Source organism: Herpailurus yagouaroundi, unplaced genomic scaffold (genome assembly GCF_014898765.1).
Source record: "Herpailurus yagouaroundi ecotype Mexico unplaced genomic scaffold, PumYag 202, whole genome shotgun sequence".
NCBI lineage: Eukaryota > Metazoa > Chordata > Mammalia > Carnivora > Felidae > Herpailurus > Herpailurus yagouaroundi.
In genome coordinates, this window is record NW_024412433.1 from 3572203 (window position 1) to 3586059 (window position 13857).

At 51.3% G+C, this 13857-nt stretch overlaps 1 protein-coding gene across 7 annotated transcripts in view; it reads left to right on the forward strand.

Moving 5' to 3' along the window:
- COL6A3 (collagen type VI alpha 3 chain) overlaps positions 1–13857 on the forward strand; it is an 81023-nt gene that overhangs the window by 49651 nt on the left and 17515 nt on the right. For all 7 annotated transcript variants that reach the window (XM_040450565.1, XM_040450566.1, XM_040450567.1 and 4 more), the window contains 16 exons: positions 186–251; positions 608–661; positions 2822–2857; positions 3463–3525; positions 4350–4412; positions 5687–5749; positions 6477–6539; positions 8003–8053; positions 8261–8296; positions 8749–8811; positions 9666–9728; positions 10986–11018; positions 11103–11139; positions 11241–11252; positions 11349–11842; positions 13332–13428. In XM_040450565.1, the coding sequence (XP_040306499.1) occupies positions 186–251; positions 608–661; positions 2822–2857; positions 3463–3525; positions 4350–4412; positions 5687–5749; positions 6477–6539; positions 8003–8053; positions 8261–8296; positions 8749–8811; positions 9666–9728; positions 10986–11018; positions 11103–11139; positions 11241–11252; positions 11349–11842; positions 13332–13428 (1294 nt within the window). The remainder of the gene's footprint in view (positions 1–185; positions 252–607; positions 662–2821; positions 2858–3462; positions 3526–4349; positions 4413–5686; positions 5750–6476; positions 6540–8002; positions 8054–8260; positions 8297–8748; positions 8812–9665; positions 9729–10985; positions 11019–11102; positions 11140–11240; positions 11253–11348; positions 11843–13331; positions 13429–13857) is intronic.

Here is a 13857-nt window from a genome sequence, read left to right on the forward strand (position 1 = left end):
GGCTGGCCCAGGAGGAGGGAGGCTGGCCCAGGAGGAGGGAGGCTGGCTCGGGAGGGGGTTGGCCTATAGGTTTTGTAGAGCCATAGACTGAGAAGGGTGGCAAACTCTTCTGTTTACCTAAGGTGAATTTGAAGTGCCTTTTTCTTGCACACGTGGCTCATGTCCCTGACCTGTGTTGTCTGCAGGGTGACTCAGGACGGGACAGTCAGCAGAGAGGGCCCAAAGGAGAAACCGGAGACATCGGCCCCATGGTACGGTGCTCTGCATCCCCAGACCCCCTTTGCCGAGGGCTCACCCCCAGCCACAGGGGCCACAGAAGTGGTCTTCACGGCTATGGGCACATGAGGTCGGGTGTGGACTGTGTGCCTGGGAAGGCAGTGTCCACCTGCTACCCAGAGGGGCTCCTTTTCTGCAGAATTTATGCCCCTTAGGTATTTACGGAAAGCGCTTCTCAGGCTTGTGCAGACGGCATGACCCCCGTCTAAGGGGTCCCACCAAGCATCCCCCGGCCTCTGCCGTGTGTACAAGCAACCCCCTTTCCCGTGGTCTCTGGCACAATATGCCAGAGTTGGATGAGAGTCTTACGCTGATTTTTTCTCCATGTCAGGGTCTCCCTGGGAGAGATGGGGTATCTGGAAGCCCTGGAGAAACCGGGAAGGACGTGAGTGCCTCTTGGGGCTCAGGGGGCTTTGTGGGGAGTCCTAGCAAGTGCCTCCTGAATCACCAACACGATCTGGGGCGGCGTTACTCAGCAACTTTTTACTTGGGGGCTTTGAGGGGGATTTCAAACATGTGGCTAGGCTCTGTCCCGCTAAATATTTAAAAAAATCCAAACAGAAGCACAAACTCCGGAGGGAGTGAGGGAGTGAGGGGCAAGAAGGCTGATGGGTTGTATGCTTGTGGGTTTAGTCATTGTTTGTTGGTGCGGCTGTAATTCAAGCGACGACACCAGATTGTGTTTTCTAGTGAATTGCATCAGGCGGTTGCCTTTGCGAGACATTTCGCGAATGTCTGTTGCAGGAGAGCTCATTGCGTCCCTAATCTCTGAGTCCCCTTGAAGAGCTGCTAAGACCAAAGCTATGTACCCGACCCTTGGGAAACCCTTGGCAGCTCCCAGGGCCCTGGGGAACACAGAGCGTGGCTCCAGAGGGGGAAGAGGGTCCCTGCACGGGGGAGGAGTGGTCTGGAAGTTTGTAAGGCATCAGGGGCAGTCAGGATGGCTCTGCTCACAAGCTGAGAGAGTAGAGCGGCAGCAGGCTGGGTCTGGGCGGCCAAAACTGGTACCTCCGCCATTTCCCCAGCACCAGCCACGCAGTGAGGGATCCATCAGTGGCTGGACCCTCGGGGCTGTGCCCTGAGATGGGAGCTTTTGGAAGGGATGACTCTCACCCGTGATTACATGGTATGCTAGGGGCGTAGGTTTTAAAATTGTGCCTTTAGAATTCAGAAGGAAAACAAAATTTGAAAATGCCATCTTAGAAGTTCTGAGTGTTACTGCGAGCGAACTGCAAACTGACCAATGAGGAAAGACCCCACTGTTAAAATGAGCCACCCGCTCAGCGTGTGACGGAACCAAAACTTGTTTTCACGAAGTGACTTAAAATAGAGTCCTGCCTGCAGTTTGTTTTATTTCTGCGCGCAAGGTGGAGACCTCAGTTCACCCTTGATGGAGTCAAGGGCTCTTGTCGACCCGCTTCTTCCCTTGCGCTAGGGTGAGGCCTGGCCCGGGGGCCTCCGGTTCCTTCCCTTAGGACCTTGCTGTGCCCGGCTCAGGCCAAGGTGAAACGTGTCCTTCCCACCGGGCCACCTCACGTCTCACACAGCCACACTGGGGCTTCTGCGGGCTGCCTCTGGCCTGAGCACTGCGTCACTGAGCACTTAGCCTCTGGTCGTACTCCTAGTTGTGCCCTTTGGGGGAGGCCAGGCAGATTGTTACTCTGAAGGAGCCGCCTGGCCCGTCTCCTTCTCCACTTGTCCACGTGTCATCCGTAGAAGGAGGCCAAGGCCTTCTGTTAAAGAAGTTTCCACCGCCGTGAATAATGTTAAAACAGTCACCCCAGAAGGTCTCTGGGCTGGCCTGTTGGGAGTGGAGAATGTCTTTCTTTGGTTGACGCCACAGATGGGCCAAGCCCCATAACAGAGCTGGTGCCTTACAGTGTCCAGAACACTAACCCTTCACCTCACAAAGATACACCCAGGACCTTCATGCGTTCCCGTCCCAAACCTTTCCGATGGAGAGGAAGCCATCACAGAATCAGAATGAAAGCATTGCTTATGCAATGGGCCCACATTTATTTGAACGAAGGGTCACTTCTGGAACATCGACAAAGATGCTGCCAAGTCATGAGCCCAGACTAAGTACGGTTGGGCTTTTTAGGTTCACGTATGTGCACTCCCGATGCTTTACTTAGCTGAGTGTGTGTTATATTTGGCCAGGAGCGTTTGGACAGTTTGGGACTCCCTTCCATTATAATTGACGTATTTCATTACTTCTGCCTGCAGTTAGGAAAACGGTTGAAAAACAGACAGGTTGACATTACCATTTTTACATCCTTTTTTGAAATTGGCTGGGATCGTGCAGCCAGAAGGAGTCATTATTTTGCTTGGCAGGTTGGAAGTAACTCTGAAAACTCCCATTTGGGTGGCTAACAGGGCAGCGTGGAAGCAAAACTTGGCGGACAGGAGGGCAGGAGGAAGGGTGTCTCTCTTGAGTCTGCTCAGGGCCGGCCAGGCACATTGTCTGGCTCGTGGCGACTCATGTTGCAGAAAGCCCCGGGCTCCGTCCCCAGGCTCCCTCTCAGTTTGTGTGACTCCTCCACAGGGCGGCTTTGGCCGAAGGGGACCAGCGGGAGCTAAGGTAAGTCTCTAATTTGGTGCCTTTCTTCTGCCATCACACCATGACTCACCACGTGCTCTCAAAGGGCAAGAATGCAATCAGCCTGGGAGCCAAAAGCTTTGTCCCTCTGCCTTCAAGGCGTGGGGCTTAAACACCAGCCACCACCTTCTGTACCGACTCCATGCATTTAGCCTCTTCCAAACGACTTGTGAAACCGCGTGGCTGTGGGGACCAGGGGCAGAGACTGAGGGGAGGAATGGAGCAGGGGGCGTCCGGGCGTCCCTCGTCCCTGACGCGCCCGCTGACCCGCTCGTCGGCCGGTCTCTGCGTCTTACTGTGTCCGTCTGCCCAGCTGTGCAAGGCAGGTTTGGATTCAAAAATCCTGATTTCACAACCATCCTGAGCAGAGGTGAGGCAGGTGTGGGGAACCATCGTAAGCGTGCAGAATGGGACTGGCTGTACGTGCTGAATGTCTCATCCTGGGGCCACTGCCCTGGTGGCCTCTACTCCCCTGTGGGGCTGCTCCCCTACCCCCTTTGTCCAGACGTGACTGTCGAATACACAGCTGACACTGGCCTCAACCACTCTGACCGCCCCCCCCCCCTTCATCTTCTTTTGTTTCCAAGGGCAACAAGGGCGGCCCGGGCCAGCCGGGCTCCGTGGGAGAGCAGGGCACCCGAGGTGGACAGGTCAGTACTCTCAGCGCGGCCGTGCGCCTTGTGATGTTTGCCCAGGTGCTCCAGTATGTGTTTTTAAATTGTTCCGTGTGTTTATTTTTAAATGTTTATTTGTTTTGAGAGAGACAGAGATAGCACAGGCAGGGGAGGGGTAGAGGGAGCGGGCGAGAGACGGAATCCCAAACAGACTCCACGCTGTCAGCACGGAGCCTGACCCAGGGCTTGAACTCATGAAGCGTGAGATCGTGGCCTGAGCTGAAATCAAGAGTCAGATGCTCAACCGACCGAGCTCCCCAGGAGTCCCCAGATGGTTTTCAATTTAAATGAGGTGACAGCCAGTTTTATATAATCGAACCCAGAATTAACTACTGAAGAGTTCAGTGGCACGTAATACATTCACAGTGTGGTACAACCATAAGCTCTACATAGTTTGAAAACATTTTCATCATCCCCAGAGGAGCCCCCGAGCCCTTAGGCAGTCATTCCTGTATCCTCTCCTGCAGCTCCTGGAAACCACTGATTTCCTTTCTGTCTCTGGCCTGATGTGGGGCTCAAACTCACAAATCCTGAGAGCATGACCTGAGCTAAAATCAAGAGTCAGACGCTTAACTGACTGAGCCCTCCGGGCTCCTTGTATTTTTCTTAAGCTAACCTCCCCCTTAGTGTCCCGGGTTGGAGCTGCTGTTAACAGCTGAGATAGAAGCATGGTCTCTAGCGGTCTTTTTGGCCGGCGGGAGCGAGGCTCTGGGCTCTGTGCAAAGTGCAGGTGTCACCCCGACGTTCCTCATGGAACGCCACCTCAACGCAGCACTTATATTGGCCTTTTACTTCTTCAGGGTCCACCTGGTCCCACGGGTCCCCCAGGCCTGATCGGTGAACAAGGCATTTCTGGGCCTCGGGTAAGTCCGCTTGATCCCACCCCTGTCTTTAGCTAAGCGGGAGCACGGCCCGCACAGGCTGAGGTCCTGCGGATGGTGTTACTGTAGACAGACTTCTCCCTTCGCCTCCCCCCTGCCAGCACAGACCCCGGGTCAACCTCAGTCCTCACGGCGACTGGCCAGTTTGCCGGAGGAAGTAAGAGACCCTTTCTCTTGGTGCTCCAGGGGCTTCTGAATCCCAGTGCTGCTCCTTCCAAGCATTGGCCAGCTGAGTGGTGAGGCTATCCTGCACTTCCAAAGCCTGAGGCTGGACCTTTGTAAACTCTAAATCTGCCCCAATTCTCGGCTTATGCCAAATTGTTTCATATGTGGCCCCTGGAGTTTGCCTTGTGGTTTGGTATTCGGTGTAAGGCATTCTCCACTCTCAGGTTCAACACTGAAGCTGCTCCTTAAACTTGAACGACCACAGGCATGGACAGGCATCTCAGGGCTCCGTGACCATGAGCAGAGATGAGTTAGCTGTGTGGGGCCCGGGTCCCCAGCACTGCACACTTGGTGTCCGTCCTGTCTGACATGCTGTTCAGGGAGCCACCCTGTCATGTGTTACAGAAAACAGTAATAACCGAAAAGTGGCAAAGAGCTGGCTTGTTGCTACAGAAATGGACAAAAAGGTGTTGCAACCAAGTAGGAACTTTGTGAGATCCCTTGTTGGCTTAGACATTCCTTTCCTGGTTCGCCGTCTGATAAATACCTATTTTCAAAGCTTTTGTGGGTTTTATTCAACATTATTTAAGCTCTAATTAGTCAAGAGTCTAAGGTGGAGTGGGGGTGAGGTGAAACTCTTCTAACAGTCACCAATGACAAAGAGCTCCTACCACCTGTTTTTCGCATGTTCGTGTGGGTCATTTCTGGGCTCTGGAGGCTGCACCCCGTTTTAAGAGCTATGTTTCTTCATTATTTACTTACTCCCTCAGGGGATATGTGTACAGGATTCTGCACCTGTATAATCAGGTGTCACTGTGGAGGTGTGAAAAGGGAGAGGAAATAAAGTCCCACAAAATCTGGGTTCTTCTCTTCTAGTCAGGGACTCGGGATATTAACTGCAACACGGGTTGGTTTGTGGAAGCTGGTTCCGAGCAGTCACACGGACGTGTTAGATTTGCACAAGCCATGTCCATGTGCATTTGGGTCTCCGGCACCGCACTTGGCACTGAGTGCTGCGGGGTGGGGGCCGAGTGCAGGGCCTCTGGCTGGAGGGTGAATATTTCATTGACATGCTCCTCTCCCTGCTCCAGGGAAGCGGAGGGACTGCGGGTGCTCCTGGAGAACGTGGCAGAGTCGGTCCCCTGGGAAGAAAGGTTTGTCTTAACCAAAGTAGAGCTCATTTCCTGAGGTCAGGGCCCAGCCATACCCTCTGTGGCCTTCCCCTCATCTGCCCGTGTGCTCACCTGCTTAGTCTGCATCCAGCCTCCCCAGCTGCCAGCCCGGCTTGGCCAGTGGGATTCCCTGTCCTGTCCCACCTGAAGGGAACTCACGGGCTACACTCAGCGGGTTGGCTTTCTTGTGGCCAGAGCCTGCCAGCAGCTGGTGGACTCCCTGATCTGTTTGTGCCTGTGTATGTGACGGGAGTTTGGCCTCCTTGGAGTCATCAGAGCGGATGGGAGGCACTTAGCACAGCCCCAGTGTTGCATTGAACACACATTCTTTAAACACTGGCACTGCACGCACAGAGCTCTGCTGGCCATATTTAGCTAATCCCGGAGGCCCAGCTCCCCGACTCTTTTGGATAACAGCAGCTTGTCATACGAAGACTGTCTGAGAACCGACTTTCCATAAGCCTTAAGAAAAAACACAATTTATCAGAACGGGCCTCAAAGGGCAGCCTTTTCTCAGTAAAGGAAATGTGTTCGTGTGAATCCACGGTTGTCTCTCGGTCTCTTGGTGATGGTGGGGGGTTTCCCTGCTGTAGTCAACACCCACTGACTTTACCTTACCGCCGGCATCACGTAGAACAGAAATTGCTTGGAATCATGTTTTAAATGGTCTCAGCCCCACAGCTGTCTCAGCCTTGCTTCTTGTGTGTAGGGCGAGCCTGGAGAGCCGGGACCAAAGGGAGGAGTCGGAAGCCGGGGCCCCCGAGGGGAGACGGTAAGATCAGGATGTGCTGTGGCCAATCCTTTGCTGGAAGCTGTGAGGCAGGGGAGATGGGGCCTTTCTCTGGGCTAGCCTTTCTCATTGCAAATTGGGTTGGTCCTAAACAGGTAACTGGATAGTTGCCCCTTGTGTCCTTGGGGATATGACCGAATGCAGTGAGACTGACTGCTTATAAATAGCAAATCAATTTCCAAGTAAGTTTCATTACATTGGGGAAGAGTGGGGAAAGACATTTTTTTCTTGTGTTTTTCCTGGTAAGTGAATGTGGGGACTCACTGAAGCTTGAACCGCCTTCATTATCGTCCTGCAAATGGTTTGTGACCATGACTAGATGGAGTTTTTCTGCAGAGAAATAAATGTCCTTTGGTTAAAATGGAATCATATCTGATCAGGTCTCAATCCAGATTGAAACTGTTTCCTTTGGATGAGACATCCTAGGAATAGAAGTTATTACCTTGATAACTCATTTTTTAAAATATTATCTAAAGACAATCTGACTGCTCACAAACGATACATTTTTAATATACACTTCTGTACAGGGCAAATAAATCTATAGACTGTTTTAAGAAAGTTTTGAGAACCCGGTTGATCTGATTTATAATCCCAAACTTTAAAATATTTTTTTTTTGTGTGTATGTAACCTCTCTACAGAAAACTGAACTTTGAAGGATCCGTTTCTGTTACTTTCAGTTTCAGAAGCAGAGGGGGAAAAAATCAGGCTTTAAAATCTGTTCAGACCAGAAGGAAATCTCTTGATGGTGTGCCCGTAAATTTGGGGGCAATGGCTCTTTAGCTGTTGATGTTTGCTTAAAACTTTAAATAGCATGCTCTGCGTATGTTTTAGAGATACCAGTGTATATATTTCACACATATTGTTCTGATTCTTTTGAAATAGTCAATGGAGTGCAGTTCTGAAAGTCTCCCGCGAGGGTGTGATGGGACAGATTGGAGAGCATAGGGAGGGAGGTGTTTGGAAAGAAGGCAGTCTAGTGGCATGACCTGGAAGGAGGGAGGGAAGCCACGGGGGGAGAGGAGAGAAGGTCTGAGCGCAGGAGACTCAGGAGGACGTGAGAGACTGAGTCCTGCGTTCCTGCTAGAATCAAAGAGTCAAGGATGCACTTTGGCAAGGTGACTTTTGGGAGTCCTTTCTGCTCTAAGAGTCTCAGAGATTCCGTGGGCCTTTGATTCCACACCCAAGTGCTGTCTTTCCCGGTGGCTGTCAGATGTTCTTTTTATTGGTGGCACAGCAGCACCATTTTCCCAAAGGAGTCCATGAAGCCCACTTACTTGCAGACGGCTTTCTTGTTTACACATGGAAGATGGGGTGGGAGCAGGAACACTTCCTTGATCTGGGAACCCTTCAGGGACCCAACGACCCTGTGCTCTGGGCTCTAGACAGAGTGGTTGTGGGGTGCCCAGCATGGCGGCCTGCAGTAATGCTCCCTTTCCACCCCCAGGGCGATGATGGCAGAGATGGGGTTGGCGGTGAAGGACGCAAAGGCAGAAAAGTGCGTATCTGCTGAGGATTCCTGAGCTTCTGGAGTCTTGTGTCTTTAGAGAAGTATTTCTCAAAATTTTGTTGGAATATCATGAGTTTTTTTTTTTTTTTTTGTCTTGGTGACTCCGTGGATGTATTCGTTTCTGCTCAAGAATAATTTCTTTTAGATGCATGTAAATTAGGACCCAAAACTGAGTTATTTATTTGCCTCTTACAGGGAGAAAGAGGATTCCCTGGATACCCTGGTCCAAAGGTAAATAAATATTCCCCTGGTGGTGAAACGTCACCATTTTGGGGGGCTGCGTCTGGCATGTTAATGGGCTGAAAATCGGAATATTGTGGTGTTAGTGTGGGGTCAGCCGCTTACGAAGGCCCCGCCCTCTCTGAGATACTCCCTCACCCGTTAAGTGGAGGTGACAGTGGACAGCGTACTTGCCTTGGGCCTTGCGAGGGTTGGATCAAATGACATGGCAATCACACACTTTGTAAACTTGACATGCTCTGATCTGTATGACATCGTCATCATGGGGGCGGTAAACTAAGGGCTGCATCTGTGGATGACACGGACGCACTAGTAACCCAGTGGAATGTAAACCAGAGTTAGCCATTGGGCTGCCCTGGGGAGTGTGGTCCAGATGCCCGGGGGCCCTCCGCTGGACCCTCCGTTTCAGAATTTAATGTGCCTCTTCCTGGCTCTCTTTGCAGGGTGCCCCTGGCGAGCCCGGGACGGATGGAGGACCAGGACCCAAAGGCATCAGGGGCCGAAGGGTGAGTCTGCCCGCACCTGGCTGCAGGTGGGGGATGAGAACACGTGTGGTGAACATTCTCCTTCTTCCCCGGCAACCTGGCTGGTGGCATGTGGGGTACAAGAAAAGGAGTCCTAGGCCCCAGGCCAGTGTCCTCAGGACCCCTTGTGGTTGTCTACACTGCCTTCTTCAGCCGTGCTGCCCTTACGGGGAGGCCCCGGGAACCCTTCTGCTAACACATCTCAAGGATCACCAGACCCCGCGCTCCCCGCCTCCAAGGCATAACAGTCCTCTTCCTGAAGCTGCTTTTGGCTCCAAATGACTGTCTTCAGTGGATGTTTACTCATCCCCTTAAGATTGCACCGAGTCCTGAATTAGCATGTCGCGGTCTCGATGTGGGAAACGGTTATTTTTAGCTTGAAATATAGTTAAAATCGTCATATGATCCTGTTAATTTGCTCAGTGGAGACAAACTGCATCGTTTACTTTTCCAGGTGGTTTTACCACGTTGGATTGGTTATCTGCACCGAGCGCTGGTCTCACTGATTGCCGTTTATTGCATTCTTGCACATCCGTGGATCGTCTTTTTTTTTTTAATTTTTATTTAAAAAATTTTTGACGTTTATTTTATTTTTGAAAGAGAGAGAGAAAGAGAAGGGGGGGAGGGGCAGAGAAGGAGGGAGACAGTATCCGAAGCGGGCTCCGGGCTCTGAGCTGTCAGCACCGAGCCCGATGCGGGGCTTGAGCTGACGAACTGTAAGATCGTGACCTGAGCCGAAGTCAGGCGTTTAACTGAGCCCGCCAGGCGCCCCGCCATGGATAGTGTTCTTAATCGTTCTTGGGCAAGCATCTCACTGTTTGTTCTGCCTTTTCTAGGGAAATTCAGGACCTCCAGGGGCAATTGGGCAGAAGGGGGACCCTGGCTACCCAGGACCATCTGTAAGTACCCACCCACCCAGTTCCAGTCCAGCCATGGGCTGGAAGCTTTACATGTGTCCCTTTGTAAACTTCCTACAGCCTCCCAGAAAAGACGTGCTGCATTTTTGTTGTCATTGATTTTTTTTTTTTTTTTATAAACCACTTTTCTTTTGATGTCACAATGGAGAAAAGAGCTTTTGAATTTGAGACTAACCAGAAACGTTCCAAAGAAGTTTCTTGTGGAACCTTGTGGTCTAGGGTATATTGTAATTTGCCCTTATAATTTCCTGGGGTAGGTTTGAGGTTTGTGTACAGGACAAAAAAAAAAAAAAAAAAAGAGAGAGAGAGAGAGAGGACAAGTTCTAATACCTCTTGGTTGCATCTTGTAGAAATAGTATAATTTATGTCAGACGTCGGTTTGTGAACTATTTCCTGTGGTCTATAAAATCCCCAAGACAGCTTCTGATTTATGGTTTAAAACCCACGAGTGCTGGGCCACCTGGGGCCAAGAGGGCGACCTACTGCAGCTTTTCCCTTGCATTTCTTCATTATGAATATCTTCGTTTCCTTACTTGAATTTCTCCCTATATTGTCTTCCTACGTTAAATTTCATGAGGTTCAAAGAATGATGGACAATCACTCGTACAAGGAAAGGTGGAGGGATTAGACTGGTCAGACTTGGATAAAGGCTAAGTCAGGTGATTTCTGCCTTTAAGAAAGTGAAGCATTTAATGGAGAAAGTTAAGGCAGTCTGTAGTCTTGTGGAAACGCACCTGACTGGCCCAGGAGACAACTGCTTGGCTGTCAGGGCGGCTGTGTATTGTGATAAGACCCTGAGAGCAGCCATGGGTCTGTCCTTGGACCTCCTCTGGGGTGGTATCCAGCCAGTGTGCTTTAGATCTGGAGCTGAGGCTTAGCTAAGTGACGCGTCGCTGTCCCTTCTGTGAACAGGAGATACTAAGATCGCAGGTGGAAAGAAAGCTCTACTCTGAGGAGAAGTCATGTTTAGACTCGAGCCCAAATGTGTGATCCCTTTGATTTGTCACAACCTTCCAGGTTTTTAGGGTGTGGAGCTTTTCATTTTGCAGGGGAAACACTTCTGTCCTCAAGGTTTCCCCTCTCTTTTGTTCCTTGAGCAGTAAAGTCAGATTTACAGGGAGAGCCTGAAAATGGTCAAGGGCAGCCCAGACCCACCTTTGCTCCCTCAGCCGTGTTTCTGTCACGTTGCTGGTCCCTCGCACCTGTGGTACTTCTCACCCTCTCCTTCTCGTTCCACAGGGTCCCAAGGGCAACAGAGGTGACTCCATGGATGTAAGTTGCATGTGTGTATCCCCAGTCGTTGAGCCGTAAGCCTCTTGTCTGCCCCCCTCACGCTTCTTTCCTTTCTTTTTAAAGCAATGTGCCCTTGTCCAAAGCATCAAAGATAAATGTCGTAAGTACATGATCTTTGCTGTCTGTGACGCACGTCTGCTCTCATGTTTGAAATGCTCATGCAGTACCTGTGTTTCACTCCTCTCTCTGTTTCTTTTCTAGCTTGCTGCTACGGTAAGTTGACTTCAGCCGTCTGACTTTCTCCTGCGGGAAGAAGACCCCTTTCCCGGTAAGTAAAGTTTGTCTTTGAAAACCTGCCACTTCCCACAGGGCCCCTGGAATGCCCCGTCTTCCCGACGGAACTGGCCTTTGCCTTAGACACCTCAGAGGGGGTGACCCAAGACACGTTTAGCCGGATGAGGGATGTGCTCCTGAGCATCGTGGGCGACCTGACCATTGCTGAGAGCAACTGCCCGCGGGGGGCACGCGTGGCCGTGGTCACCTACAACAACGAGGTGACCACGGAGATCCGGTTTGCCGACTCCAAGAAGAAGTCGGTCCTCTTGGACAAGATCAAGAACCTTCAGGTGGCTCTGACGTCCAAGCAACAGAGTCTGGAAACGGCCATGTCCTTCGTGGCCAGAAACACGTTTAAGCGTGTGAGGAACGGATTCCTGATGAGGAAAGTGGCTGTTTTCTTCAGCAATAAGCCCACGAGGGCGTCCCCACAGCTCAGGGAGGCTGTGCTAAAGCTTTCGGATGCGGGGATCACCCCCTTGTTCCTCACGAGCCAGGAGGACCGGCAGCTTATCAGCGCGTTGCAGGTCTGTACCCTGTGGGCACGGTTGACATCTCCTTTGGCTCTTCTTGGGCTCTGAGAATGTTCTCGGGCACCTGGTGCCTGCTTGATGGATTCATGCACCATAGTTTCCAAAAGCTCCTGGATGAGGCTGTTGTGATTGGCAGCTACTTGAGCGATATTTCCGGGACAGCCGAGTGGCTCTGGCTCTAGAGCGACATCCACATGCCTGTGATTTATTCCCACTGGGTCCTTCCTCACCTGCTGGAGGAGACTCTCCCAGGGCTGACCCTGAGGCCGCCAGTGCCCTAGGGAGGTCCCCCAGACGTCCATGCACCCCTGTTCCAACCTTTCTTCAGCCAGGATGGTCAGCCTTCGCAGTGAAGCCGCACAGTGCTCCCTTGTCGTTTGCTTAAATAGCTGGTTTAATTGTGACAATGATATATGTCATAATTGGCTAATTCATCACTTAATATTTACTCAGTGCCAACGATGGCTGCATTGCTCAGGCCGAGTGGGCAGTGGGCATGATGGGAAAGAGCCCTTGTTCCAGCCTGCCCACTTTCTAGCTTTAAGTCACCGAAGTAATATGGTCATGTCACTTAACCTCTCTGTGTTTTAGGTTTCTCGCCTGTGAAAGGCAAAGTGGGGGAGGGATGGTCCCTACCGTCTTCCCTCCAAGACTGGGTATTCTATGGTTTTACCCCTGCCCACGTCAGCGAAAGACGGTCTGGTCATTGGTACCGTCCCTCAGGGTTTATTCTGCCAAACCACAGGCCAGTTTGAGCACACAACGCTGGGCCCGGGAATCCAGCTTGGGCTTTCAGCTGTCTGCCCTCATAAGGGGCTCATTTATGTACATTTTCTCTCGTGTGGCCTGAGTGAGCCAGAACCACTTGTGTTTCTTAACAGCAGTGTCCCGGCAAGTTCGAAAAGTCAATTATTCATTCATTAGTTAACTTTACTTTTATACGCAATGAATACTTAGTGATGGGGTCCCAAGGCACCGTGATGAGCAGGGCTTCTTGAACCTTCTAGAAGCGATTTCACTACCTGCCTTGTGGTTAAATCCCCTTCTGGGAGAGTTTGGAGCTAACGTGTGTTGGTGGCTGTTACTGTGGCCGAGAATAACTGTGCCATTCAAGTGCCCACTATTTCCTAGAGCTGTAGCAGCCATTTCCCACGCGTCATGTAATTGGCCATGGGGAATTTAACATTACCCCCATTTTCGGCTCAGGAAATTGGGCCTCGGAGAGGTTAAATAATTTTCCTTCGAGCCCAGCGGAAAGTGCAGGAGAGGGATCTGAACTTCAGCTCAGCTCCACAGAAGAAAGCCTGTGTTTTCCTATTAAGCTCAGCACCTCCTCCCAAACCCCACCAGCACCACCCCCGAGAAGAGGGGGTGATCTGTTGGGAAGCTTATTTTACGGACACGACTCGACTCCGCTGCTCCATTTTCAAGTGGTTGCTTATCACGGACACTCCTACCAAGCATTTCCTTTTGTTTGAACCAGATCAATAACACCGCAGTGGGACACGCGCTTGTCCTGCCCCCTAGGAGAGACCTCACCGACTTCTTGAAGACCGTCCTGACGTGTCACGTTTGCCTGGGTAAGGGCTTCTCGAACAGGACAGTCTGTTACAAGATGTACTGTACTATCCACGGGGCGACACTTGAACGAATATTTGTCATCCATGTAAAGGGCCTGAGTTGCATGAAGATTCATCACGCCTTGCGTTTGCCAGTGTAATTCCTACATAAGTACTTTCCATATTTAAAGTGGAACCCCTCAGGCCGAGCTTCTCTTTGATAGATAGGAAATAAAGGAGGAAGTAGGCTCTGCTTACATTTTGACCTTGGAGTCCAGATGTCAATGATCTGGCTTTGTGCCTTTCTGGAACACATTTCTTCAGCGTGGCAAAGAAGTAGTTTTCTTCCGTCCCCTCCCCTCCCCTCCCTTCTCTCCCCTCCCCTCCCTTCTCTCCCCTCCCCTCCCTTCTCTCCCCTCCCCTCCCTTCTCTCCCCTCCCCTCCCTTCTC